The sequence below is a fragment of the Acipenser ruthenus genome, chromosome 4 (genome assembly GCF_902713425.1).
Source record: "Acipenser ruthenus chromosome 4, fAciRut3.2 maternal haplotype, whole genome shotgun sequence".
In the NCBI taxonomy this organism is placed as follows: domain Eukaryota; kingdom Metazoa; phylum Chordata; class Actinopteri; order Acipenseriformes; family Acipenseridae; genus Acipenser; species Acipenser ruthenus.
The window spans coordinates 70,571,879-70,599,232 of record NC_081192.1 but is presented as its reverse complement, the minus strand read 5'-3'; the positions used below and the strand labels follow the sequence as shown (position 1 = coordinate 70,599,232).

Sequence of the window (27,354 nt, the reverse complement as noted above, 5' to 3'; positions counted from 1 at the left end):
ACTACCACGTGATCTTTTATCGGTCCTACCAATAAATATACTTTTAGTGTGGGGTATGCCGCCATGTCTCCATGGATATATGTCGTACTTAAACTGAAGACTGTTCGTATGAAGCTGTATGGAGTTATTGTTGCTAAACATATTGCTGTACAACAATGGACGGATTATCCACCCGTTTCACTGCCATGGATGTAAGTAAATAAAACGTATTGTTTCTGAAATTTGAAAAGTCTGTACGCCTGAAATTATTCTATATGAAATATGAAGTTGAACTAATATGCAAAGCACAGTAACTGGATGATGGGTCGTAATGTATAAGCAACCTACTACAAACTCTAAAGTGGTACATTTGTTTATTAAGAAGCTACCACACATTCCATATTTTATTCATTTGTCCTGGTGATGTATTTCGAGCTTGTAACACATCTTCATGTGTTACAAGTACTGCTTGTACCAAAATCTCCACTTCCATATTGGTAAATTTCAGTTTTCGCTTCCGAGCATCCTCATCACCATGGCTAGTACCAGGCTGAGGTCTTTGTGTGCCATTCATTTTCTTTTGGAATGTGTAGCCTACACACACAGGGTTGACCCAAACCCACTATTTATTGTGAGAGGTGTGTAATTCTCCACCGCTAATTGCGGTGAGGGGTATTTAAATGGTTTGATTGCAGAATTGCCTGCTTCACCTAATTAGTCTTATAAAATAGTTTGTTATTTTGATGCTGAGTGCGGCCGTACTAAACACGCACAATACGTGGCTTTTTGAGGTCTGTTTTTCCCCTTTATAAATTTGGGCCTGAGGCCACAAAATGTGTCATTGCTAATGGCGTGCAAGAAGTATTGGAATATACAGTATGTATACATCTGTAAACATATATGTAAACATCTTTTTTGCTGAAACTGGAAGCAAGGGGAGAATTGTCATTAAGACACCAGATACTTATGATTTATTCCACTCCATGAAATATGTTGATCTTTGTCTGTAGTATTTTGTAATATACTTCCTACTCCTCATGCCCTCATTGGATGTGACACAACATCTACTATTTTTGGAAATGGAAAAAAATATATGTTTTTCAAAGTACAGTAATTCAAGAAAAGGGTCCAGACATGTTTAAAGATCTTACATCGCTCAGGGGAGATGATACTCTCAAAATCACAGCTGTCACGTAAGACTCTAAAGATAAGGAAAGAAAAAAACATGAAAATGTGAATAAGCTGCGAGTTAAACTGTTAACAAAAATAATACTGGCCTTGCAAAGCTACCACCATGTGAGGACAGTTTCAAACAACATGTGAAGCGGCATCACGGCAAACTAAACAAAAATGATCTCCACTAGACCATGGGGTGGAGAATGGAGGATACTGGCACAGTGACAGTGCTTTTTCTGAGCCCTACAGGATCTGGTATGTACTGGCAGTCTCTGCTGTTCTTTAACAAGATGTAGTTGTCGTCAGCAAAATCTGCAATGTATTGAAATTTGCCCAAGCCAGGGAGGGGAGGGATGCTGTAATCCCATAACAGTTCATCAATTTGATGATGAAACCACTGAAAATTAACATTGCAAATTGATTTGAACATTGAATGTCTTATTGTACAATTTCTAAAAATTCTACTCATTTAAATATTTGTTTCTGAATTGCACTCTGCCATCAAATCAATTTATATTCTTTTATATATTATAATATAATTTGGCTGATTGGCTACCCATCAATTGATACTGTTTCAATAAACGTTTTCAAAATCTAATTTAGGCTTTTCTCTCTTTTCTGAAATAAAGCATGCCTTAAGACTGTTTTTTGTACTTGCATCAATAAAATGTGAGTGATTTCCAATGTAAGAATTCAGGGAAAAAAAATACAACCTGACACTAAAGTGTTATAATTCCAATTATATTTTAAAATTTAGCTTGGAAACACAACATAATTGAAAAACATATTTATCAGTCAAATGACTTAAAGTAAACGCTGTTTAAAATGTCCAGACAAAGAACTCCGGTTCACTGTACTGAACTGCGTAAAGACTGAGAAATACTATTTGAAGATCCCAGTATATTTACTTAACCTCCTTGTGCTCCGTCTTTCATGTGAGACGCAGTTGTAAGTGACTCTGCAGCTGATGCATAGTTCACACACCCTAGTCTCTGTAAGTCGCCTTGGATAAAGGCGTCTGCTAAATAAACAAATAATATATGGGATCTCTCGGCGTCCTGCGTGTGGCCAATGGGTCCAGGCATTATGTCACTCAAAAAACGTGACCCATCTGCTCAGCTATAAGTGCAGATCTACAAAACCAAAAGTATTTAGACGAATCGACCAAAGTTATGCACTTTACAATATCAAAGCTCAAAGAAATATTTTAGGTTTCCGTTTTTTTTTTTTTTTTCCTATATGAAGCACAAAGAGATGTATAAAGTACAAGAACTGTAGTTTAATACCGGAGTCAGGGTTGCCAGATTTCTGACAGAAAACGCGACCTCGTTCAAAACAAGCCCCAAACACGCGCAACCCACATTAAAGTATGGGCGTTTATGCAAATTCCAATCGCGACTCTCAGAAAAAAAACAAGCCTAATCCCGCTTATTATAAGCGGACTTGGCAACTCAGACCGCAGTTTGCTTACAACGTTTTCCAGTTTTCCGTGAGGTAGTGGTATTGCACGCAGTCGCACCTACTCTCGCTCATCTGCACCTCCTCCTCACAAACACATTCCAACATAATGAGAATAGGTACCTTGCCGTCAGTACATCCACTGTATCCTTTCGCTACGATGGTACTGTGTAATGTTCAACTTTACATTTGCAAAACCAGACAACTGCTTTTAAAATAAACAGTATAAAACATAACATTAATGTTTTAAAAGAGTCAACACCCGAACCCCGATTTGTCAACGCAATTTAGGGATCTATTTTTCTTTTGAGCGGCGGGATACATCAGCCCCGCGGGGTTCTTATAAGAGCTTTCTCTCAGAGACGCCATTTTGAGTTTCACTGTTTAGTGTGGAAGGGGTAAGCTGCGGCAGCATTGGAGAAGTTCGGGTTCACAAAAAGGTGGTTTATCGTTTTCTGAAAATAAACGAGTTGGTGGTTGAATATTACTGCCTGAAAGAGGGAAATACCTTTTTTGTGTCAGGTAAGTTTTTCGAGCTCGTCGTGTCGAAAAGGATCGTCTGCCATGGATGTGAAACCTAGTCTCAGAACGAGTTTCTATTTTGTGCGCCTGTGTTGGAACCGGAGAAGTTATTTTCTTTGTTTCATTGTTTTATATAAACCGATACAAGTTGTGCGTCTATAAATTAAGCCTTCAAATTAAATAACAAATTGATGTCGGTACCCATGCCAAGAAAGAATTTCACTTTCCTGCGGCCGCTGATAAACATTTTTTGTGATGGGTATGGTTATCGCGGTGTTATTGTTTGGTGCTTTTTTTAAATGGGATTTGTTACATTTGTATTACCGTAGAACGCCGCCCTCTTCCCGAAATAATTATCAACTCGGTTATCTACAACGTTGATTTTATCTATTGTGTATACGTTATCTACGTTTAGTCCATTTAAATGGCTATAATTATATTATTTGTAATGGCACTTTTTTTGCGTAACTAGAAAGTTAATGTGCCGGTGGAAACCGTTACCTAGCTACAGTAAGTAGTTTAATTTATTTTTTATATAATTGGCACATTCAATGCAGGCATGGTATGGTTATAAATTGCAACAAAAAATTAAAAAAAAAATTAAATGTGGCTTTAAATATTTACAGCGTCATAAAGCCAGGGAGAAGGTGAATACAAATGTTGCCTTTAAACCAAGTACGCTTTTTAAACTGAGGCCTGAGTTGGAGCTGAAATTCTTTAGCCTTTGTGATTTGAAAGGAAGTCGAAGAGGAGCATGTGTGAAAAGTCTGTCTGGAGACTGGTAGGTTGCATACTGGAAATTAAAGCGCTTGTTGGTATGTGATTGTGGGGGTGGGGAGCTGAAGAGTAGTGGCTTTTGATCTGCTGTGAACATCAAGACTAAGCGTAGCAGGTCAAGCCATGAATATGTCTTTACAAACTAGCAACAAATTACCACGTTTGTAAAAATGGAGTGTCATTGGTTTGAGTATTTTGTTTGCACGCTGTAAATATGTTCCTTAAACTTCCAATGATGTACTGCTCATCAAGTGAGTTTAACTTTGTGAGAAATAAGCAGTCTAGTACGTAGTCTGCTGCCGCCGGGCCATTATCCTGATCATGTTGTTCAAATCGATATTTAAATGTACTAATATAACGTTTTGTGAAATTAAGACGTCTAGTCCTGTATTCGTTTAAACAAAATATAATGTTGTAGTAAAGTGATGTATGGTGATGGACTAACTAAATCAGTGACTTGTCAGGGTAACGTTGCCAGTGAAGGCCCTTGCTGAACTATACCGGAGCAAGTTAGAAGTGCTGCTGCTGCGTCTTGCGCCTTCACGCACAAATGCTGCTACTGGTTTAAAAATTTAAAATGCCCATTCACACAAAACGAAATTGCGCCATCTATACGGTATAATGCCGCCATAACCCGTTCAGTCAGCCAAATAGCAACGGCGATTCGCCCATAAAAGTACAGCAGCACACACAGTACCACCTTTTGTTTTGTGAACAGCTCCTCGTCAGCCCGTAAAGTTGAACAATTCCTTAACTTATTCTAGACTCCATATACTACCTCGTTCTTGATCAGCAATTGTATTTAGAAAAAAGATATATTGTAACACGGACAGCAAAACCCGTCACGTCCGGTGTACGGTCACGGGATGTTGACTTTCAATCTACGCCCACTGTAGCGCTTCAGTATCGATGGAGGACGCCCACAACACTACAGTATAAAACACTGAATGGAATGGAAGTTGACAACACTCGAGTGTAATGAGCGTTCAAAACACTATGCTGCACTTTGAATTCACGTTAAACTCTCCCTTTTAAAGACCAAAACACTAGCAACTACGTGCGCCGAAAACACTTCATGTAACACAATCAAATCAATAAACCGTTTTATAATACGCACATATACCATATTTTCTAATCACTGCTTAAATAAATAAAACCAGCTACATTTAATACATTTTAGCCTATTGGTTTTATTTCGTCAATGTGTTGCGCATATATATATATATATATATATATATATATATATATATATATATATATATATATATATATATATATAATAAATGCAATGCAACATCACAACCCAACCACGTACAGTGTTTCAACACTATGGGTAAAAGCTGTTGGAGCCCAACTTTAAAGAAATATTCAGTTATTTATCAAACGCGAAATACCCCGATACACTTAAAGGGAACAGTGGGGAAAGGCTAATTTTTAGAAACCATGCCAGCGTTTATTACAGATGGCCAACTTGTCACACTTGAACAAAAGTTATTGTATTTCTTGCTCTTATTGTATTACTTGTGTTGTAACACTTAATGTATTTGCTTACGATTAAGTCGCCCTTGATAAGGGCGTCTGCTAAGAAATAAAAAAAAAATATATATAAACTAATGTACAAAGTACACAGAAAAAACAGTTGTAATATACACGTTCTATCAATATGTACAAGAGTTACACTTTAGTATGTTATCTGGTATTTGTTCTAAAACATTTTTTCATTAACGTTTTATTAAACAAGATAACATATTCAAAACATGTTGTGTAGCGATACATTTTGTAAGACCTAGAGAATGATTGTAGTTTTTGAAGCAAGACAACTTAAACAAGTATGCTTGAAATAGTCACCCATTAGCCATAGATTACAGTTAACTATTTTAAAAGTGCTCCACCGGCATAGCATTTCACACATGAGTTAAGACAGTTCAGAGCCCAGGTGGTTCAGAGACTGCATAAAATATGATGGCTCCATGACTGTGTGGGCAATTAAGACCAAAATGCAGACCATTTCTGGGCAGTCATAACTGGCCTATGTGCAAGATGCCAGCACCATATGTTTTGCTGTCTATCAATGTTACATTTCAGATATTGTGAAGCAATTCCTTAAGGTTTAAGTCAGTGTTGGTAGGTATTTAATTTATATTCAACTCCAGAACTTTTAAATGTTGAATTCATTGTAGTTTTGGGTTTGTCTAGTCTAGAATTGTCGGTCTGCTGCTTCCAGTTAAATTGCTCTCTTGCACCTCTATACTAGTCTGCATTGAACAAGTTAAGGTATTTGGAGTAAAGGAAGTTGACAATCTTTTAGGGCTGTTTTGGAAGGTTTGAAGGCTTGTTTGCTAGCCAGGAATTTGAAGATTGTTTTGAACCTTCAAAGGTTCGTCGGACGCCATTCACGCACTTTATTTTCTGTAAAAGAAATAGTTTGACTGAGTACTATAAATCACACATTAAATGTCACTTGCATGCAAATTTCAATCTTTATTTGTATAATGCATATTACTTAAACAAAAGTTGCTGTATTAAAATAGAGGGTCCAGGACTCGACAAAAAAAAAAGGTCCCAGCTGAAATTTTGGGGGTCCCAATAAATTACAAAGTAGATTATGAAAAACAGGCTTGTTTTCTTTCTTCAATACAGCATGTAGCAACTCCTGGTGCAGTTAAAATAACTGTTAGTAACACATTCATAATTTGAATATTAAACTTCAGGTGTGTATTGTAGATCATAACAGTTCATTGTATTTGTCACCTGACCAAAACGTGTTAAGCCCGCCGCACACAGTATGCACAGATCAGTTGTGCTCAGTTTTGGTTTGACGTCACAATTGAGTTTTTCCCGACTGGGTGTCGCACACTGCTAAGACTGAATTACTGGCCACAACTAGATACCAGTAATTTATATGTATGCAAATTTAATACTGCCCTGTACCCTTTTGTATCAACTTAGCCCAGAAAGTGAGAAAGTGTGTGTTGAATTGGTGAATGCACTTTTTTTTTAAACTGTGTACAGTTGTAATATGGGAAACCAGGTGCTGCAGCTTCAATGCTCCACATTAGTCAAGTTCTGATCTGACCATGTACTGTAACAGACAGCTCTTATGATTACATGTTTACTGTTTATTTGATATTACTAATGCTGCCTTAGGACATTGACAGAGGACTCTGAGCTGCAAATCTCAGTACAAAGCAGCCAGAGTGCTGTGTTTTGTGTAGCAGAGGACCTATTGAGATGGGAGCTGCAGCCACAGAGCCCTAAAATGGTGCACAGGGACAAATCTTGCTAGAAGTCATAGCAGGAAAAAGCTAGTGTTAATTACTAATGTAACTGACTAGGAGAGTAGTACAGTGTTGCTTTTGTAGACTAGTTTTCTTTGTACTTTTTACAGTATTAAAGTATTCTGGGTAAGTTCATTGCATGTTTCAGTGGTCTAGTTGAATCCTGGGTTGAGTGGTTTGTCCTTGCATTTTAGCAGTTTGGATATAGTATGTGTTAATGTGTGACTAGTTCCAGTTATCTGGATTTTAATGGCAGCAATGGACCTCTAGTATATGAATGAGGTGTGTAATGTGGTTTTTGGTAACAATTGGTGATTATCAGACAGTTAATGTCAGTTGTAATGTGTGAAACTCTGTCATTGGCAGGCATGGCCTGAAATGTTTTTGTCTTCCACTTCCCCTTAAACTGGCCATTGTGCTTTTGTAAGTGTTTGGAGTGAGCTCTTCAGTGTTTTAATATGGCACACACCTCTGTATATTAGTTGGTGCCTCTATCGGGATGCCTCGGGGAGAAGGAAAAATATCCTCATAAGTGGCTGTCCCAATTAAATGACTGTTGATGACCTTAGTCACACTTGTTAATTTAATCCTGTACTTTTTGTGCTACGCGACCTGTCTTACTCTGAAAAGCAATCTCCGTTAATTTGAGAACTGTCCCAATTCAAAGACAAATAGCACTGGGAAGAACAATCTCCCAGAGTTGTATCCTGTTTAATAGCTTTTTTTTTTGTGGAGATCAAGATTTCCATTACATGAGTAGATATTAAAACTTCATGCTGATTTGAACTCTGCTCCAGGGATCAGCTTTTTTTGCCTCCCCAGCGCATCAGCACACACAACTGCTGCGATGCTGGCTCCAGGGAACAACCACAGTCTGGTCTCCCCAGTGTATCAGCATGACAACTGTCTGGATTGAGCCAAGTAGGGTACATCTCTGGGGTCTTCAAGTGGGCACCTTCCATCCTCTGTTTTGTTGACTAGCCCACGACACCTCAAGAGGGCTCGACCAGTGATTTCTGGCGTCCCAGCATCACCCCCCTCTGTCCCACACTCCTCAGCCCAGCTTGCTTTCCCGTACATCAGAGGTGCTTTCTTTCTATTGTTTGAGATCCCCAGCCAGAATTTACGTCTCAACCACAGCCAGTTGCTACTCCTTTCTTCTACTGCTTAATAGAAGTTCTTCACTGTGTGACGCCACTCTTGGCCACTGAACCCGACATCTGAGAAACTGGGTTGTAGAGTGTGCCACAAAGCCTTGACAACCCACCTCCACTGGGTAATCCCGGACTCTCCATCCTTGCTGTTCTGCCTCAGCAGCTAGTTGAGCGTGCCAAAGTTTCTTCCTCATACGCCTCAGCCACAGCATCCTCCCATGGCACTGTTAACCCTTTGCGGTCCGTTGTCGGACCTGGTCCGACATTGCAATTATTCCTATCCGGTCCATTGTCGGACCCTGTCCGACATCATCAAAAAAACGGCGTATCTCATGAATAGTCATACATGCCCCTGGCATTACATAGTGGCGGTCATAAGGAAGCAAGGTGGCTGTAGTGTATCAGCGCACAGACTATCACGGACATTTGCAGAGCTTTTTTGAGATGTTATAGTAATAAAATAATGACTTGGATTGCATTATTGAGGAGTTTGGTGATGAAACGAGTGATCAGGAGATGATTGATCGGTATGTACGACTATTTATTTCTTAGCATATCTGAAAGCTATAGCGAATGAAAGAGTGGGGCGGGGCTGGAAATGCTTAGTGAGTGCTTTGTTGATATGCAGAGCCTATTAAACCCGTTTGACTGTGGGGACAAAAATAATTTTAAACAACGCGTCTAAAATTAACTGCGCGTATGAAAATAAATTGGACCTGACGCGCACTTAATAAATGGACTGCAAAGGGTTAACTCTACCCGATGAACAAGGCATGCTGATCCAGACCACAAGACAATGTCTGGTCGAAGTTTAGTGGTGGCAATCTCAGGTGGAAAAATAAGCCCTTGGCCAACGTTTTCCAGTCTCCTAGCAGCTTCCAGTTGTCCTGGGCAAGGCTTGGTTTTAACACCTTTTCTTGGTGGTTGCTTTCCTGGACAGAGGAATATTTTCTGTGTAATGCTTTGATGGAACTGGTGGCAACTTATTGGTCATGTTACACTTGTCTTCCAATGCCAAGGCCAAACATTGCAGAACCTGGTCATGGCGCCATGTAAACGGTCCTTGGCTAAGACCCACCTTGCATCCTGTCAATGTGCCTTAATGTTGCAGGTGATAAACAGAAAGGACATGAGGGATCCTCACCCACTCAGGTTTTGGTTCTGATGAGGAAACTGATCCTGCTCTGTTCCATTGCCCATAGGGTAAGGGCCCTGGATAAGGGCGCCTGCTAAGAAATAAATAGGTCTTGACAGCCGATCTTGCGTTGTTGCACACTCTCCCATCTCATCCGTTCTCCGTGCTTGGCCTGGGAAACGGCCTGTACACACCTCATCCTCTCCGCCTGCTTTTGCACCTCTGACTAAAAGCTTCCTTCCTTGAGCTGGGGTTGCCTTGTGCCATGTAGGAGGAGCTGAACTGAGACCAAGACCCCCTCTTCCATGCTCAACTTGCCCCATAATATCACCGATGCACTTAAACTCCTCAGTTAGAGCAGAGACTGGTAGCTGCAGTATTCCTTTACCATAAAGTCCCACTCTGCTGAGGCAGCGTGGAACTCTCAACCATTTCCTGACATGAACCGATTTAAAGCTTCCAGCTTCTCAACTGTTGACAAAAAAAACCTTGTACACAGTCGGTGGCCACAGCAGCCTTGGCAGTAGACCAAACTGAAAGCACCAGAGTTTGTTTGCCTTGTAAAGTGCTGCTGTATATGCTCTTCAACCCTTCTGCAGCTTGTTGCCTAATTTTTTGCTATTGATAGTTCTCCAAAAAACCAGGTGCATAGATTTTATGAAAGGGTAAAAAAAAAATGCAGTAATACATGTGGAGCTGTTGATTACTGTGTAACATTGCAAGTAACGCATATATATATATATATATATATATATATATATATATATATATATATATATATATATATATATATATATATATATATATATATATATATATATATATATATAATATAAAAAAATGCATATTAAATTGATTTAAATCAGTTTAGGAATAGTTTTTTACCTTTATGTTGACTTTGTACAAGTTGGGGGTCAAAGCAAAATAAGTTGTTTTTAAATCCATTACTAGTTGGTAACAACCAATCGACAGAAACGAGGCAGGGCATTAAAACGCAAAACAGTAACAGCAGTGCATTTTCTAAAATGCAGATGTAAAAGACCTTTACTTTTTCATCCCTATCCAATTGTTTTATGCAGTGCAATGTGTAAATGGTTCCACTGCTCCCTGCATTTAAAAAGTGCCATGTAGTGTACCAGCAGAAGAGGGTTTTGGCTGTCGGAACAGAGGGCATTTTACATGAGGATCATCTAAAATGACTTTCAATGGAAGTTCCTGAGAATTAAGACTTTAATTTGGAAAGCGCATGTTGGATAAACATGGAAAAGTTTGAATGCAATATAAGATACACGTATTTACAGGTTTGTACTTTTTTTTTTCTTTTTTTTTTTTTTAAAAGCGATTCTTCAGAGGAGGTATACTAGCAGGTAAATGCGAGATTGTATTTTAATTGCGCTGACGACGACCGTCTGACTGCTAGAATAAACACAACAGCACTTTGCTGAAGACACTGATGCGCTCAAGAGATAACATAGGTTAAGAACAAAGGGCCACACAAAGATAATACCATCTTAGGCAGTGCAAGCCAGATCCAGTTTTCTTTGACATGTACGAGACCCTCCACATAGTGATTTTAAACCCACAAAGAGAAGGAAGGAGGGGGGCTGAGGTCAGTGGCTACTTCAAGGTTCGCTCAGCTCACTTTTTACTTTTATTCAGACTAGTATTGGAGACCTATCAAGTCCTGGAGGATCAAACCTACAGTATTGTATTTTGTTTTGAACTTGTTTTGCTCTGTGCAGTTAGCATATGAAAGTGTGATCTCTACTGTTTTTTGCTTTGAGCATTTTTTTCTGGAATGAAGCTGCATATATAAATTGAAATGAAATAAATTAATCTGAAAAGGACTTTGCATTTCTTTGCATCTAGTTCACATCAAGAAACTACTCACTAATTTAAAAAAAAAAAAAAAAAAAAAAAATACAGAGCAGTGACTTGGGTGCTAAAAGAGAAATTAAGTAACTTCAGTAGCAAAACTGTAAATGGTTATAATGTTAACAGCTACCCGCAGAGACATTGGTACATGTTCTACAACACTGATTTTTACGTCGAATGGGGGATTTTCAAAAAATTGTCTTTCTACTACAGGTATCGTTATTTGGTGAGCTCAATTGCATGCAGATTCAGAGAGTCAGCTCTGATGGAAGCAGAGAAGCTCTGCTTTAATGCAAAAAAATAAAATTGCAAATTCCAAATTTTAAAGAAGTTTCTTTGTTAATCCTTTACACAAACAATATGATGCATCGATACATTGATGTATTGCCTTAGTTGTGAATGGTTTGGTTTCGGAATAGGCTACAGCACCACTGTATATTTATCTCTTCACAAACCAGTGTTAAGTCACAGTACAGTGGCAGGCCCCTCTACAGTGTACAAGAAACGGGTTTCAGAAAGTTAAGACAGATTGGGGGTGGGGGAGAAACCTCATCTACAGTTTGCAAAAAGATGTTCACCCAGTTAACTCTTTCACGGCGCTATGTTTTGGAGAATATTAGCGTTTATTTAACACTAGGACCAGGGGAATAAAATGTTAGATACATAAGGGTACCCTGCATTATGGAAGTTGCAGGTCATGGTGGAAGTATTAATTGATCATTTAAGTTGCAACTATATATAAATTGCCAAGAGTTGTATATGAAGAGACCAACCGGGGGCTACAACAACAATCTATTTGAAATGTGAAACTGTTAAATAGCTGATATTTTGAATCTCAATTTAGAAATTGTTTAAACTGAAGCATTTTTAAACCTGTTTGCTAAACAAGTTAGCAACAAGACACGTTGCATACAGTTGGTTTATTCAGCTGTAGGGATGCCACGGTAAACCACGGTATAAACTGCCACGCTTTTGTAACCGCAGCTATTTTTCTATACCATGCTTACAGAGTTTACAGTAAGGTGATATGAGCGTGTTTTTTTTATTATTATTCAGTTTGTCCATTGGTGAGCCGTCTGAGTTGATAGTGTTGTAGGGATTTTGGTTTTATGTAGTAAATGAATACGATTTTATTCCCATTTAAAAAGTCCCCTAGATGCAGCTTTACTTTGCAGCGGTGTCCTACCCAACCTTTTTTTTAACTTTATTTTTTCCTTTGTGTGCTGTTAACATGCAGTCCAAAAAAAAAAATTTGCAGTTGCAGTCTTATCATTAAGTTTTGCACTCTGCTGAGAAATCAGTGGGCGGGCATTGCATGTCTTTTAAACTCTCGATTTTGGCTATTGCTAGGTAACACTTTGCTTCTCTTAACTAATAGGATGCCGTCCAAACTAAGATGAAGAGGGTATTCATTTGCAGTGGCCACATCCTTACCCCCTATCGTTCCAGACAGCCCAGAAAATGTTAATATTTTGGTGAAATAAAAAAGCAGCATTATTTTGCTGAGCCTGTGTGAGCTGGCGTGAACACGACTTCCAGTTAGGTAGTGCCTGATAGAACTGTAGTACCAGTGTTATTTGTTTTGAAGCTTTTATTTTTCTTAATTACTTGACTTGAGTATTTCTTTAAATAGCCATTTTAAAAATGGATTACAAAAAAATGACATACTGCAGTACGATAACTGGTATATTTTGACTGTTTCCATACCGTCAATTTGATACCTTGACATCCCTGATTGTGGTCATTTACAGATAATCGGTAACAGAATTGCATCCTCGTCCAACACTACTGCAAGTACATAAGCATGTATTTTTTATTATAACATTACTGTTCAATATAATGTGTTTTTAAACTACATGTGACTTATTCCATTTATATGGATTACCTGCAAAATTAATAATTTCAATCTAATATAAACTAGTTGCTATGGTGGTCACCAGTATGTTGTGCAAATTTAGTATTATCGAAGGTTTGACCCTTTGTTCGGTAATGTGTTGAAGCAGAAGTCAAAATAACTGAGAAATTCTTGCCATCGGAAAACTCAGCAGTATGACAAAGATCATTGCAATTAGATAGATGGAAGATGGCATGGGAGTCTAGTTCTAAGGAACTGGATATGCCTGGTATGTAAGATTTTAATGTCATGTGTTTTAAAATACTGTCAGGATGCTCATTTCCAGATGTTGACGAATATGTACCAGTCTTGGTCACTTGGCAAAAGCAATTTTTGTGTAGTTTTATAGATCAGGTAGTTTGCCAATCTGTTGCTTCGTATGTGGTCATGTCACTGTGGTATCTTGTTCCCCAACAGTCATGTTTAGTGTGTAGCAGCCTTTCTACTGGTGCTATGTATACTTTTATTCAGGTAAAGTTTAATGACATGTTCTGCACCAGCAAATTGTATATAGGTAAGCTTTTACATACTTGTATATCCTGTCCTGTGCACGGGAATTGTCAAGTAAATTTCTACATCTGTTTTAATTTTGTAATTAACTATGGAAGACTATCTGTTTTGTAATTAGTTGAATTACACTTCACTGCATTGCATTTGTATTTTTAGAATATTTCAATGTATCAAAATAAAACTTTCACTTATGATTTAAGTGAAGTTGTAAAAAAAAAAAAAAAATCCTAATTGATTTAGTGATAAATGAATAGGCTTGTAGGAATGCTGAGCACACGTGCAGGGTTAGTTTTTTATTTGTGTGTGTTCTATATTAAACCAGACCACCATGGTGTTAATAACCCAGCATTTAAAGTATCAACTTTCTGAGTTGCTGTATTTAGATTACATTTCATGTGTGGGGGGGTCGGAGAACAATGGAAGATAATTTAGCTATTTAAGTTGAAATGGGGAGCAGTGCTTCATTAGCTCAATCTATAGGCAGTCATTCCTGATGTTTTATTAAATAACCAGGTGAAGTCGGGGTAAGCATTTTGCTTTCCAGTGTGGGGTTTTTGACAAATCCTAGTCCAAATCTGAATTCGGGTCTTAATGTTTCTCTTGCTTTTTAAATTGGTTCTTGCAGTCTAAATGCTTTAATTGTTAACAGAAAGGGGGGGTTTGTTCAAGTGGAATGCTTTGAATTGCAAGGCCTTGGCTACACTTGGCACTGTGTGTGGCCTTGTTCTGGGTTTCCTTTGTTCAAGGGTAGATGTACTGTACAGCATAGCTTGGTGAGCAGGGTGACTCCCCATAAAAAGACTTAAGACATGTTTGTGCTTGGTTTTTGAATTGGCTAAGTAGTGGTTAACTTCTCAACTTTTAGCAACTTTCTGTGTGTTCAGATTGACTGCCTTTCCACTCCTCTGGTGTAACCTTTTTTCTTTTCCTGCAGAAAAGGAAGCTCTGCAGGTCACAGGTGTTGCTCTGAAGGGAGAAGATGGCTACCCAGAGTAAGAATCATTTTTCTGTGATGCACATTTAACTTTTTTAAACCTGCACAATTTGTATGCAAGTATATATGCAAGTATAATTTCAATTAGCTCTACTGCAATTCTCATCAGTCAGTATTCCTTAATGCCTAGTTTCCAATTACAAGGAATATATTTGAAAGGAAGAAACATTTAACTGTTGTGTACAGATTGTCTAAATATTGAATTTGGTGTTTTGAGTAGACTACTTGGAATATTTGAAGGTAAATTTGTAAATCTACAGTATGCAGTCAAAGCCACACCTGCACCAACATGTATTTCTTGAAGATGGCGCAGCGTTTCAGTTTGACTGAATTACCCATCAGATGGCTTCAAAAGCTAATTGATAGGCAGACTGAAGCTGCATGTTGGTTTGCTTTTAAGAATGGACAGGTGTCGCACAAATTACTGTTTTGAGTTGTGACTGGTAAAACCATCTAGCGACCAGTTTTTCCTAGTGGAAACACCACTGTGCACATTTAATGAAGGAAATTGTACATGCAATTATTTCAAAGCTTTGTAAGTTTGACTAGAATTGTATAACTTAACTAAATATTGTACTTGACTCGTCGTGCCTGATGTGCATTTACATAAATGATCTAATTTGTCCTGGTTTTTTTACTAGTTCCATTCTACCAAGGTGTGTGCAATTTTATATCTATCTAGAATATATATATATATATATATATATATATATATATATATATATATATATATGTGTATATGTATATGTATATATATGTATATATATATATATATATATGTATATGTGTGTATATATATATATGTGAATTTTTTTTTTTTTTTTTTAATAAATATGAAATAAATAAAAGGTACATTTTGTCCTGGGTAGGATGGTTGCTTTCAATAAATGGATAATTTTTTTGGTTTCTTTCCAGCTGATTTGATGGAGCTTGACATGGCCATGGAGCCAGACCGTAAGGCAGCAGTTAGCCACTGGCAGCAGCAGTCGTACTTGGATTCTGGTATACACTCTGGAGCTACAACCACAGCACCTTCTCTGAGTGGAAAAGGCAACCCAGAAGAGGAGGATGTGGACAATCAAGTCTTGTATGAATGGGAGCAGGGCTTCACACAGTCTTACACGCAGGATCAAGTTGCTGGTATGCCTTCTTGCTAATTTAATGCCACATGAACAGTCACCTCAGCGCAGTAACACAGAATCTTGTGTTAACAAAAAATGGTAAAATAGCTAAATGTCTGCACCTGAAAGTTGGTGAACTAAATTGTTTGGAACACAGTTTTATTTTAATGGGACTTGCTTTTAATTTTCATGAACTATAACAATTGATGTTCCTTTCAGATATTGATGGCCAGTATGCCATGACCAGAGCCCAGAGGGTACGAGCTGCTATGTTCCCTGAAACTCTGGATGAAGGAATGCAGATCCCTTCCACACAATTTGATGGCGCACATCCTACTAATGTACAACGTTTGGCTGAACCATCCCAGATGCTGAAGCATGCCGTGGTCAATCTTATCAATTATCAGGATGATGCTGAACTGGCAACACGTGCCATCCCAGAGTTGACCAAACTTTTGAACGATGAGGACCAGGTACAGATCCAAGAGTTTGTGTGGTTGGGTGTAGTGTGTGTTTTTTTTTTTTATATATAAATAACTTTTAAAATAACTTAATAAAATAAATTTAAATTAACTTTTAAAGGTTGTTGTGAACAAGGCTGCAGTTATGGTCCATCAGCTGTCTAAAAAAGAAGCCTCCCGCCATGCCATCATGCGCTCACCCCAGATGGTATCAGCCATTGTCCGCACCATGCAAAACACAAATGACGTTGAGACGGCACGCTGCACAGCTGGAACTCTCCATAACCTCTCGCACCATCGTGAGGGCCTGCTTGCCATCTTCAAGTCTGGAGGTATCCCTGCCTTAGTGAAGATGCTGGGGTAAGTTTTTTTTTTTTTTTTTTTTTTTTTTTTTTTTTTTTTTCTCCCCCCCCCCCCCTCCCCCCCCCAGAATAGTTATGCTGTAATTGTCGGTAGCAGACTTCTAAAATGCAGGGGTGATATTGTATCGGGTAGCAGGACCTCTGTTGCGTCATGCAGTTTTGATGTCCCTGGATTGCTTAAACACCTTTAGTCTAGCCGTTCCATTTACAGTTTATAGCATAGTGTGTCCAGTTTTGGTCTTAATGCAGAAGTGTTTTTTTCTTACTGTTTTTTTTCTTACTGAATCATTTCCTTTCATTTTATTTTATAAATCAGATCGCCTGTTGACTCAGTACTGTTCTATGCCATTACAACACTTCATAACCTACTCCTGCACCAGGAGGGAGCTAAGATGGCTGTTCGCCTTGCTGGCGGTCTCCAGAAGATGGTTGCCCTACTGAATAAGACCAATGTCAAATTCTTGGCCATCACAACAGATTGCCTTCAGATCTTGGCATATGGCAACCAAGAAAGCAAGGTAGGGAAATGTGGCTTAAATTTCTGTTGTACTGGGATTGCCCAACCTGTACACAAATTGTTCTCTGTAAATTTTGTGTTTTTATTTTAAGCTCATCATTTTGGCCAGTGGTGGTCCACAGGCACTGGTTAACATCATGAGAACCTACACCTATGAAAAGCTGCTTTGGACCACCAGTCGTGTCTTGAAGGTCCTTTCAGTCTGTTCCAGTAACAAGCCTGCCATTGTTGAAGCTGGTATGTTTCCAATTTTTTTATTGCAGTATGTTTCCTAAACAACTGAAATTCAGAATCCTAATGTCATTGCTATTTTATCAGGTGGCATGCAGGCCTTGGGACTCCACCTAACAGACCAGAGTCAGCGCCTGGTGCAGAACTGTCTGTGGACCCTGAGAAATCTTTCAGATGCTGCTACCAAGCAGGTAACAGATTGAACTTTGCTAAAATTTGTCTCCTTTAATATTTCAAAGGAGGATAGAGCCATAGTTGAAGTAGATGTGATGAAGGTAATTGATTTCTTAGTAAATTACCCTTTCCGTCTAATTTTGCACACGTTCTAAAGTCAGCTTTTTTTAATATATTCTAGTCCTCCTGAATTAAAGGATAAGTAGGGGTAAATGAAACAAGTACAGTACTGCTATTGTAGTACTTGTAATCTTTAGTCCTTTTAAAATAGTTGGCTACAGAAGAAAGATTGCTACCAGATGGCCAATACCCTATTCGCTACTTAAATGTGCGATCATGTCTTTAAAACCTGACCTAAAGTGAATGGCAATCAGTGTTGATTCCTCAGTTTGAAGGATTTTTGTATCCTGATTGCAGTAAACTAAATTGTGTTCTTTCCTATTTTTATAGGAGGGTATGGAAGGTCTCCTTGGAACACTTGTCCAGCTCCTGGGTTCTGATGACATTAATGTTGTGACTTGTGCAGCTGGTATTCTATCCAATCTTACCTGTAACAACTACAAGAACAAAATGATGGTGTGCCAAGTAGGAGGTATCGAGGCCTTGGTTCGTACTGTTCTCCGTGCTGGTGACCGGGAAGATATCACTGAGCCAGCAATCTGTGCTCTTCGCCACCTAACCAGCAGACACCAGGATGCTGAGATGGCTCAAAATGCAGTTCGTCTCCACTATGGCCTGCCTGTGGTAGTAAAGTTGCTGCATCCTCCATCTCACTGGCCTCTGATTAAGGTAAGTTTGGTGCACATTAACTTTTTCTCTCTCGCCAGAAGTTATATTGCACTAATCATTTAAACATGTGAAGGTGTTAATCACATGTAAATCTTTCCACCTAGTAGAACTCATTTGATCTTTTTTGCTTTGCAGGCAACAGTAGGACTTATTCGCAACTTGGCTTTATGCCCAGCAAACCATGCTCCCCTGCGTGAACAGGGTGCAATTCCAAGACTAGTGCAGCTGTTGGTGAGAGCACATCAGGACACCCAGCGCCGTACTTCTATGGGTGGAACACAACAGCAGTTTGTGGTAGGTTCAAATATGTCCTTGTCTAATGGAGTAAAAGGCTGTTGCATTAATCATCCACTAAACAAATAATGTGTATTGCAGGAGGGAGTTCGTATGGAGGAAATTGTTGAAGGCTGCACAGGAGCTCTGCACATTCTGGCAAGAGATGTTCATAACAGAATTGTCATCAGAGGACTGAACACCATTCCACTCTTTGTTCAGGTATCTAGCATAGCTCAGTCTACTTTTAGTATTGGTCAAGGGATGGGGTCAAGAACCATAATGGAGTTCTAAGCAATGACTGGTCTCTTTTTATTCCAGGATAAGAGTATGTTTGCATAACACACAATTAACTAAATGTTTCTCTTTAGTTGCTGTATTCGCCAATTGAGAACATCCAGAGGGTAGCTGCAGGAGTACTCTGTGAACTGGCTCAGGATAAGGAAGCTGCAGAGGCAATTGAGGCTGAGGGTGCCACTGCTCCTCTCACTGAGCTTCTTCACTCCAGGAATGAAGGTGTTGGTAAGTATTGTGTGTGGTGTTTGGGATGGGTTGTGTGTAGTATGTGGTGTTTTTTTTTTGTTTTTTTTTATATAAAAGCATTAATTATATAGCTGCACAACATTGCTTGTTCATAGTAAGATGAAGTATAGATCCGATTCACAGGTGCTTTGCTTTAAGACCAGTATTTATTTTATATATATATATATATATATATATATATATATATATATATATATATATATATATATAATATATAAATAAATAAATAATATGAGTAGTGGTGGGGGGGCACTGCTGCTGTACCCTTGAGCAAGGTACTTTACCTCAGTTTGCTCCAGTAGAAACCCAACTGTGTAAATGGGTAATTGTATGTAAAAAATAATGTGATATCTTGTAACAATCAAGTCTCCCTGGATAAGGGCTTCTGCTAAGAAATATACAGTTGACATAACCTCAATCACCATAAATGTAATTATTTTTTTTACATTTACAGCCACCTATGCTGCTGCAGTTTTGTTCCGTATGTCTGAGGACAAACCACAAGACTACAAGAAACGTCTGTCTGTTGAATTGACAAGCTCTCTGTTCAGAACTGAACCTATGACTTGGAATGAGGTATGCAGTTGTCAAGTCATTTTGTTAGATTTGCCAAATAACTGAAACAATGTTTCTTAAAGTATTACTATAACCTAACTTCCTAGACTGGAGATCTTGGACTTGATATTGGAGCCCAGGGAGAACCTCTTGGATACCGTCACGATGGTATGTGACAAATCTACTTCTGAAATACATTGAGGGTTCAGTTAAAGCCAAATGGTGTTAATGTATTACAAAGTTTGGTTTTATGGTTCATGCACCCATACCATAAAGACCTGAAATATCCATTTTGCAACTGGTGGCTACAGAGGAAGCAATTGGAAGTGACATCCAGCTTCAGCCAGCACAGCAGACAAGACTAACATACTGCATAGCATGTTGGTGTGCTGCCCTTTCTGTACAACCTTTTAGTCCTTTCCTTTTGAACTAAATGATGTAAGCTTGATTTTCATTTAAAATCTCAAACTGAAATTGCTGCTTTTAACCTCCCCTCTCCCCTCTCCCCTCTCCCCTCTCCCCTCTCCTCTCTCCTCTCTCCCCTCTCCTCTCTCCTCTCTCCCCTCTCCTCTCTCCTCTCTCCCCTCTCCTCTCTCCTTCCTAATCACTGTAATTGCAGATCCTAGCTACCGTTCCTTCCACTCTGGTGGATATGGGCAGGATGCTATGGGTATGGACCCAATGATGGACCATGACATGGGTGGTCATCACCCTGGTGCAGAGTACCCAGTTGATGGGCTGCCAGATCTTGGACATGGCCAGGACCTGATTGATGGGTTGCCCCCAGGTGATAGCAATCAGCTGGCCTGGTTTGATACGGATCTCTGAATTGCTACTGCCTTGTTTTTAGGTAAGAGAAAATAAAGTACTAGTTATCCATGCTTTTAATGGCTTTATGTACAAACCACACTTTTTTGTATGTTAATGCTACTGCTGGACTTTTTTTATTTATTAATGAGCAGTTTAACCCTTAGCGGTCCATTTATTTCAATTTATTTTCACACAGTTGATTTTACACATGTTGTTTTAAGTGTTTAAGTTCACAGTAAAACGGGTTTAAAAGACACTGCATATCAACAGGACACTCAGTACTGCATCTCCATCTCCAGCCCCACACCTTTGTTCACTGTATTTGGCCCAGAAAGGAATAATTGTAATGTCAGACCTGGTCTGACATTGGACCGCAAAGGGTTAAGCCTAAAGCTTTTGGCACATCTGTACTTAACAGTTTGCTACATTTAGGAATTATCACTTGTACTTACCTTGGTTTTCTTTTTCTCTTCCATAGCTGTCGTCTGAATGAACTTGCATTGTGATTTGGCCTGTGGAGTTGGGGTGGGAGAGTATCTCAAAGTGCCTGATGCACTAAAGTGGATTTTCCTATGGGAACAGTTGAAATAAATTTGTTCTGGTCCTTTTTTTGGTTGAGGAGTAAACTGCGAATGGATGTTGGGAGCAGCTGTCTATCCTGAAGAAAGCATAAGAGTGGATCTAAAGATGGATTTTAAAACTAGCTTTTTTTTTTTTTTTTAATTCAGTCTTTGTAATGGTACTGACCTAGCTTGCTTTTAAACTAGTCTAGTCACTTTTTAATTTCTTTTATTTTTGCAGTAATTTTGTATTGAGTCTTTCTTGTAGTGTTAAGTTATAGTGGTAATGTTCCAGCCATTTCTAACTTACGAATAAAGTACTGGTGTAGAACACTAATACATAATCAATTAAACTGTATTCTTGAATAAAGTGTAGCTTTTGTATAAAACAAATTAGATGGTCCAAATACGTTTTTAATGCTGAAGTAAGCAGGTTTAACTTTCCAGTGTTGCAGTATTGTTCGAAGGAGGGTGCCCTTGGGTGGGTGGTGGCAGGATTGACTTTGCAAACAACTTAAGGTAGTTTTTAAATAAATCTTTTATCCCAAAGTTGTTGTAGCCTGCTGTGCTTAATGGGAACTTGGTTAAAACTGCTTAATAAATACTCAAACTGACATTTCAATGCTGCCTGATTTCTTTAATGCATTTCACTATTACCAGGTTAGAGGACTACAATATATATGTAATTTGTTTAAGCTGAATGAGGTGCCAGCATGGTGGAATGACAGTAGGTCTGTAGACAAAAGCCAGAAGTCTGAGGGTCTTCAAGTGTTAATGGCAAACTACTTTATTAGTTCAAGCCTCCAATTGGCTAAATTACAAAAACTTAAGCACATGTATTCACATCAATCCCCTATCCAATAGGCAGATGTAGTGTTTACTTCTATACAGGAAGTGTAACTTATTTTGATTAGTATTTAACTTGATCTATTCATACATTAAACACATTGTTGGCTGTTAATACCTAAAAAAGTAAACCACTTTTCAACTTTACCCTACGAAATCAAGGGTACAACCATTTATGTACCTAATAAGGCTTTCAAGTCATGCCATGTATTGCTAAAATAAAGGTTACAGTGCTGGATTTGACATGCGAAAAAAAAAGGCACATGGGCCTGTTTTGAGTTGTAGAGTTTGTTTTACCTGGCAACATTTATTGAAGTCTGAACCAAATCCCTTGGATTTGACTGGGCAGTATTTTGTGTGTACCAAATTGACTGCTTTTTGTCTTTCATGGTTGGATTTAGTGTCTGTCCTTAGGCTCTTTCTAGGAAATGACTACATATTTACTGACTGTCCAGGGATGGCTGAATATACACATTAGTTGGGTTGTTTGACTGGGCAAGCCTTGGTGGGCTCAACAGCCTCTTGTTCCCAATATTTGTTTGTTTTTATGAATTTGTATACAATAATTATTGATTGAACTATTATGCAAGAAATACAAATGTGTCCTAGCCCTGGCATTTAAGAACAATGACACAAATGCTCTTGTCTATGTAGGTAATGTTAACGGTTTTTATTTACAACTGGCTTCCTTAATTGACAATTAAAAAAACTTTTTCCTTTCATGTTTTAAGTACCATTGGGGAATTCAAATGTGAATTAACACCTCTACAGTTGGAAGCAAAGTGATATTTGAGGGGGTGTACAGTTGGCACTACTTTATCAAGATGCCTCGGGAGAAGTAAAACGATACCAAAGTGGCTGTCCCAATGAAATGAGGCATTTGAGACTACCTTAGTCACACTTGTTCCTAAATGAAGAAATAATTAAATCGCATAATGGTTAAATACATAATTTAAAGAGGGGTGTTTTTTTTTTTTTTTTTTTTTTTTAAATTCCTAAACAAATTGCATTATTTCTACTTGAAATTAAATAATATAATCCCATTCACACACCAGCTTTCTTTGCAACACCAGCAAACAATTATTGATAGAAAAGCCAAAATACATTCAGTAATTCCCTGTTCTAGGACTTTAACTTAAGGTGCACCACTGGTTGTAGTCTTGATCACTGCAGTTTCTTAATAGCCAATACTTTTCAGGATTTTGGAGGCCAGTGAGGCAACTGCAACATTAGTATGCGATCTAAGAATAAAAAACATTTCAGTATAAAATCAAGATATTGCAGCTTGAATTGGTGTTACCCGATTTTATTGCATTTGAACTTGGAAACCAACATCATTTAAAGGTATTGTATTACTTGAGCAAATGTAATCACAGGAGGTTTACAGGTTAAAATGTCTTCCTTTTATTGCTTTACTTCCAACACCAAGCCAAAGACAGACTATTTTATAAAAAAAATAAAATGTTGCTGCTCTCAACCCAGTTTTCAAAATGCTACATTCTATGCACATATTAGTACTGGTACTGTTTAAGCACAATCTAGTGTGCTTGTGGTGAGAGAATCCAACAAACCAAAAAGATTTAAACACCGTGCTAAATCCACATACATTTAAACAGTTTACATCCACCATCCTATTTAATCCAGTCTTGCCATTGTACTTGGTGGAAATCCAAATCATTTGCTTGGGAGGAGACAATACCTTTAAGGCATATTTTAAGTTAGTTTAGTGGAAAGGAATTCCACTGCAGGTTTTCCAAAAACACAACACAGTGAAGCTTACCAGTCATTTCTGCTGGCACTAGTCTCACCACTAGACATCAAAGGGCAGCCTCTTTTTTTTTTTTTTTCTTTTTTTTTTTCTAAAACAAGTGCAAATTGGGCTTTGAGGCAGCTAGCTGCTCAACAATAGGCCAGTATCTGGCCTATTCCAGCTCTAAGAATCTTTCATCATGCAACCCTATTATGGCCTCCCACATCAATGGAACAAAGTCAGTCTTAACAAAAGTACAGAGAAGCTTTGAAAGGGGAGTTCCAAGTACAGTTCTGCCTTGCCAGAAAGGGGTAATGGTAACATGATAAGCCTGTAGAGCATGGAAGGTGATTATAGCAGAGCATTGTCGCTATGTTTCCAAGCCATATAAAAAATAATAATAATTGCAGGCCCCTAGGGAACTCACCTGACTGCCTGAGCCATTCTCAAGAGTGTGGACAAGATCATCCCCACCCTTAAGGCACTGTATGTTTTTCTCATTTGAAGTGATCTGCAATTAAAACTAATGGGATACATTTATCAAATTACCCCTTAAAAACCCTCTAAGCATATTCAAGCCTTGAAAATGTAGTTTTCTTCTAAAAAATGTTACTGAACTGTTAACGGTTACTGTTGTGGATATATTAAATGGTAGCCATATCAGTCCAGAGATGATAGACAAAGTGAAGGAGATGTGATCTTTGTCTAGCATATCATTGACTATACCTCTCTGTCTATCATGTTGTGGATATGGAATACTTCAGATGTTTAATTGCTCAGAAGATATGTGACATTATTTATTATTTCTCCACTATAGAAAACTATTAATATTTAATTAACAAAGAGCTTGTAACAAATCCCAGTCTTCAGTATCGAGACACCAAGAAATTTATATTTTTAAATGTTATTTAAAAATATAAATAAAACAAAAAACATTGCATATAATATTGGATTTATGACTATTTAATTTACAAATATAAATTTTATTTTGTACTTGGCATGACCTCCTTTACTTTTATTTATACCTGGCTGGCATTGAATTTACATACTTTGTAGTATTGTGTGTATTCAGTGTTCTATTTTAATGGTTTGTATGCAATGCACTGTGTCAAAGCAGTAAAGTATTGTGCTGTTTAATTTGAATCTATTTGAATAATAAATAAAAACAACAATTTGTTAAACCATGAAATTAGAATCGACAATGAATATTCTACAATGCACCTGGCTTTGGGGGAGCATAGAAAATTGTACTGTATTTTTATTTAACATGACACCTTGTTTGAAGTGAATCAAAAGACAGTGGATTAGTTGTATTATCCAAACAAGACCCTGAAAAGATCACTATCACTTTTAATCACGGTTTATTCCTTTGTTACCTCTGGCGTGGTGTGGGCATTCCTTTATAGAACACATTCTTAAGGTTATTGGAATCCATTTCAAGGTGAATTGGTTTTGATCGAGTTATGTTGTCTGATTGTTTAGGCTAATGAAGCTTTCTCTAAAACTCTACATAAACACCCTACATTTTTACAAGAAAGAATTCAACTTACTGTGGATGTTGTCACTGTGACCAACTTTTTTTTTGTTTGTTTTACTATACTGACAACTGTTTGACTGAGTCATTGAAGGCTATATCATGTGAACTACTTGACAAGTGTTCATGAAACTAGTATGTTGTGAGTATATACAGTGGCTCTCAAAAGTATTCACCCCCCTTGGACTTTTCCACATTTTATTGTGTTACAACATGGAATCAAAATGGATTTAATTAGGAGTTTTTGCCACTGATCAAAACAAAAAAAGTCCATAATGTCAAAGTGAAAAATAAAATCTACAATTGTTCTAAATTAATTACAAATACAAAACAGAAAATAATTGATTGCATAAGTATTCACCCCCTTGAGTCAATATTTGGTAGAGGCACCTTTGGCAGCAATTACAGCCATGAGTCTATTTGGATAAGTCTCTACCAGCTTTGCATATCTGGACACTGCAATTTTTGCCCATTCTTCTTTGCAAAATTGCTCAAGCTCCGTCAAGTTTTGATGTGAGTTTTTTTCAACAATGGCTTTCTTTTTGCCACTCTCCCATAAAGGCCAGTTTTGTGAAGCACTCGGGCTATTGTTGCCGTATGCACAGTGTCTCCCAGCTCAGCCGCGGAAGACTGTAACTCCTTTAGAGTTGCCATAGGCCTCTTGGTGGCCTCCCTGACTAGTGCCCTTCTCGCCTGGATAGTTTTTGAGGACGGCCTGTTCTAGACACATTCACAGTTGTGCCATATTCTCTCTATTTCTTAATAATGGACTTTACTGTGCTCCGGGGGATATTCAATGCCTTGGAAATGTTCTTATATCCTACCCCTGATTGGTGCTTTTGAAGAACCTTATTCCGGATTTGCTTTGAATGTTCCTTTGTCTTGATGATGTAGTTTTTGTTAGGAAATGTACTAACCAACTGTGGGACCTCCCAGAGACAGGTGTATTGAACCTGAAATCATGTGAAACACCTTAATTGCACACAGGTGGACTCCATTCAACTAATTATGTGACTTCTAAAGACAATTGGTTGCACCAGAGCTTATTTAGGTGTGTCATAGCAAAGGGGGTGAATACTTACGCAATCAATTATTTTCTGTTTTATATTTGTAATTAATTTAGAACAATTTGTAGATTTTATTTTTCACTTTGACATTATGGACTTTATTTATGTTGATCAGTGGCAAAAACTGCTAATTTGATTCCATGTTGTAACACAATAAAATGTGGAAAAGTCCAAGGGGGGTGAATACTTTTGAGAGCCACTGTAGCTGGTGTATTTTGACTATATATGTGATGCCAAGTATTGTGCTATATTAAAAAAATAAAACCCTGCCACTGAACGAAATATGGTTAATTATGTACTCCACATAATACCCAGTTAAGAGTTGGACAGGGGCTAAAAATGAAATACACAGTTTTAGATTCCAGCTTTGCTAAATCATTCAGATAAAGTGTTACACTGAGGTGAATGTTCTACATCAAAATATCACAGAAACGATAAATAGCAAGTTTATAATTAATATCTCAGCAAGATCATTTGTGTGGTATGAGCACCATCTATAACATCTTCCCCAAAGCTCAACTGTAAAGAAATATGTGCTGGACATTTAACATTTCTCTTTCTGATCTATGACTATGTCTAGAAAAAGGATTCAGGACTAGGAGCTGTGAAACATGGAGATTCCTCCCAGCATCTCAATGAAGCATCTACAGTCCCAGACAAAAGTATTGGGACCCTATACTTAATATAAGATAATTAAAGAAACTATGTTAAATACAAGCATTTAGTGGACATTAACCACAAATTAATATGACAAAGACCAATATAGACAATTTCAGCTAGTTTAACAAACAATCTTTATAAAAAAATTTTAAAAAAAACTCTTTAGCAATTTCAAATATCTGTTTATGACAAAAGTATTGTCACCTTTACAAAAATAGTCAGTATTTTTTTTTATAGAACTAATTAAATATATTAATTGATTGAAAACCATTACACAGTAATTAAGCTGCATTATGAAGTCAATAACCAGAAAAAGAAGTAATTATTTCCAACATCTGTTGAAAAGAAA

The 27,354-nt window shown here is 37.9% G+C and overlaps 1 protein-coding gene across 1 annotated transcript; it reads left to right on the top strand.

The window, feature by feature from the left end:
* The first annotated feature begins 2,972 nt into the window (after nt 1–2,972).
* Nucleotides 2,973–21,762, top strand: LOC117400133 (catenin beta-1). The gene is made up of 16 exons (XM_033999580.3): nt 2,973–3,135; nt 14,693–14,750; nt 15,668–15,892; nt 16,093–16,346; nt 16,456–16,694; nt 17,013–17,214; nt 17,306–17,450; nt 17,532–17,635; nt 18,069–18,407; nt 18,543–18,701; nt 18,783–18,902; nt 19,052–19,202; nt 19,678–19,799; nt 19,886–19,946; nt 20,398–20,628; nt 21,067–21,762. The coding sequence occupies exons 2-15, from the start codon at nt 14,738–14,740 to the stop codon at nt 20,604–20,606; spliced, it is 2,343 nt and encodes a 780-aa protein (XP_033855471.1). The 5' UTR covers nt 2,973–3,135; nt 14,693–14,737; the 3' UTR covers nt 20,607–20,628; nt 21,067–21,762.
* The last annotated feature ends 5,592 nt before the right edge of the window (nt 21,763–27,354 follow it).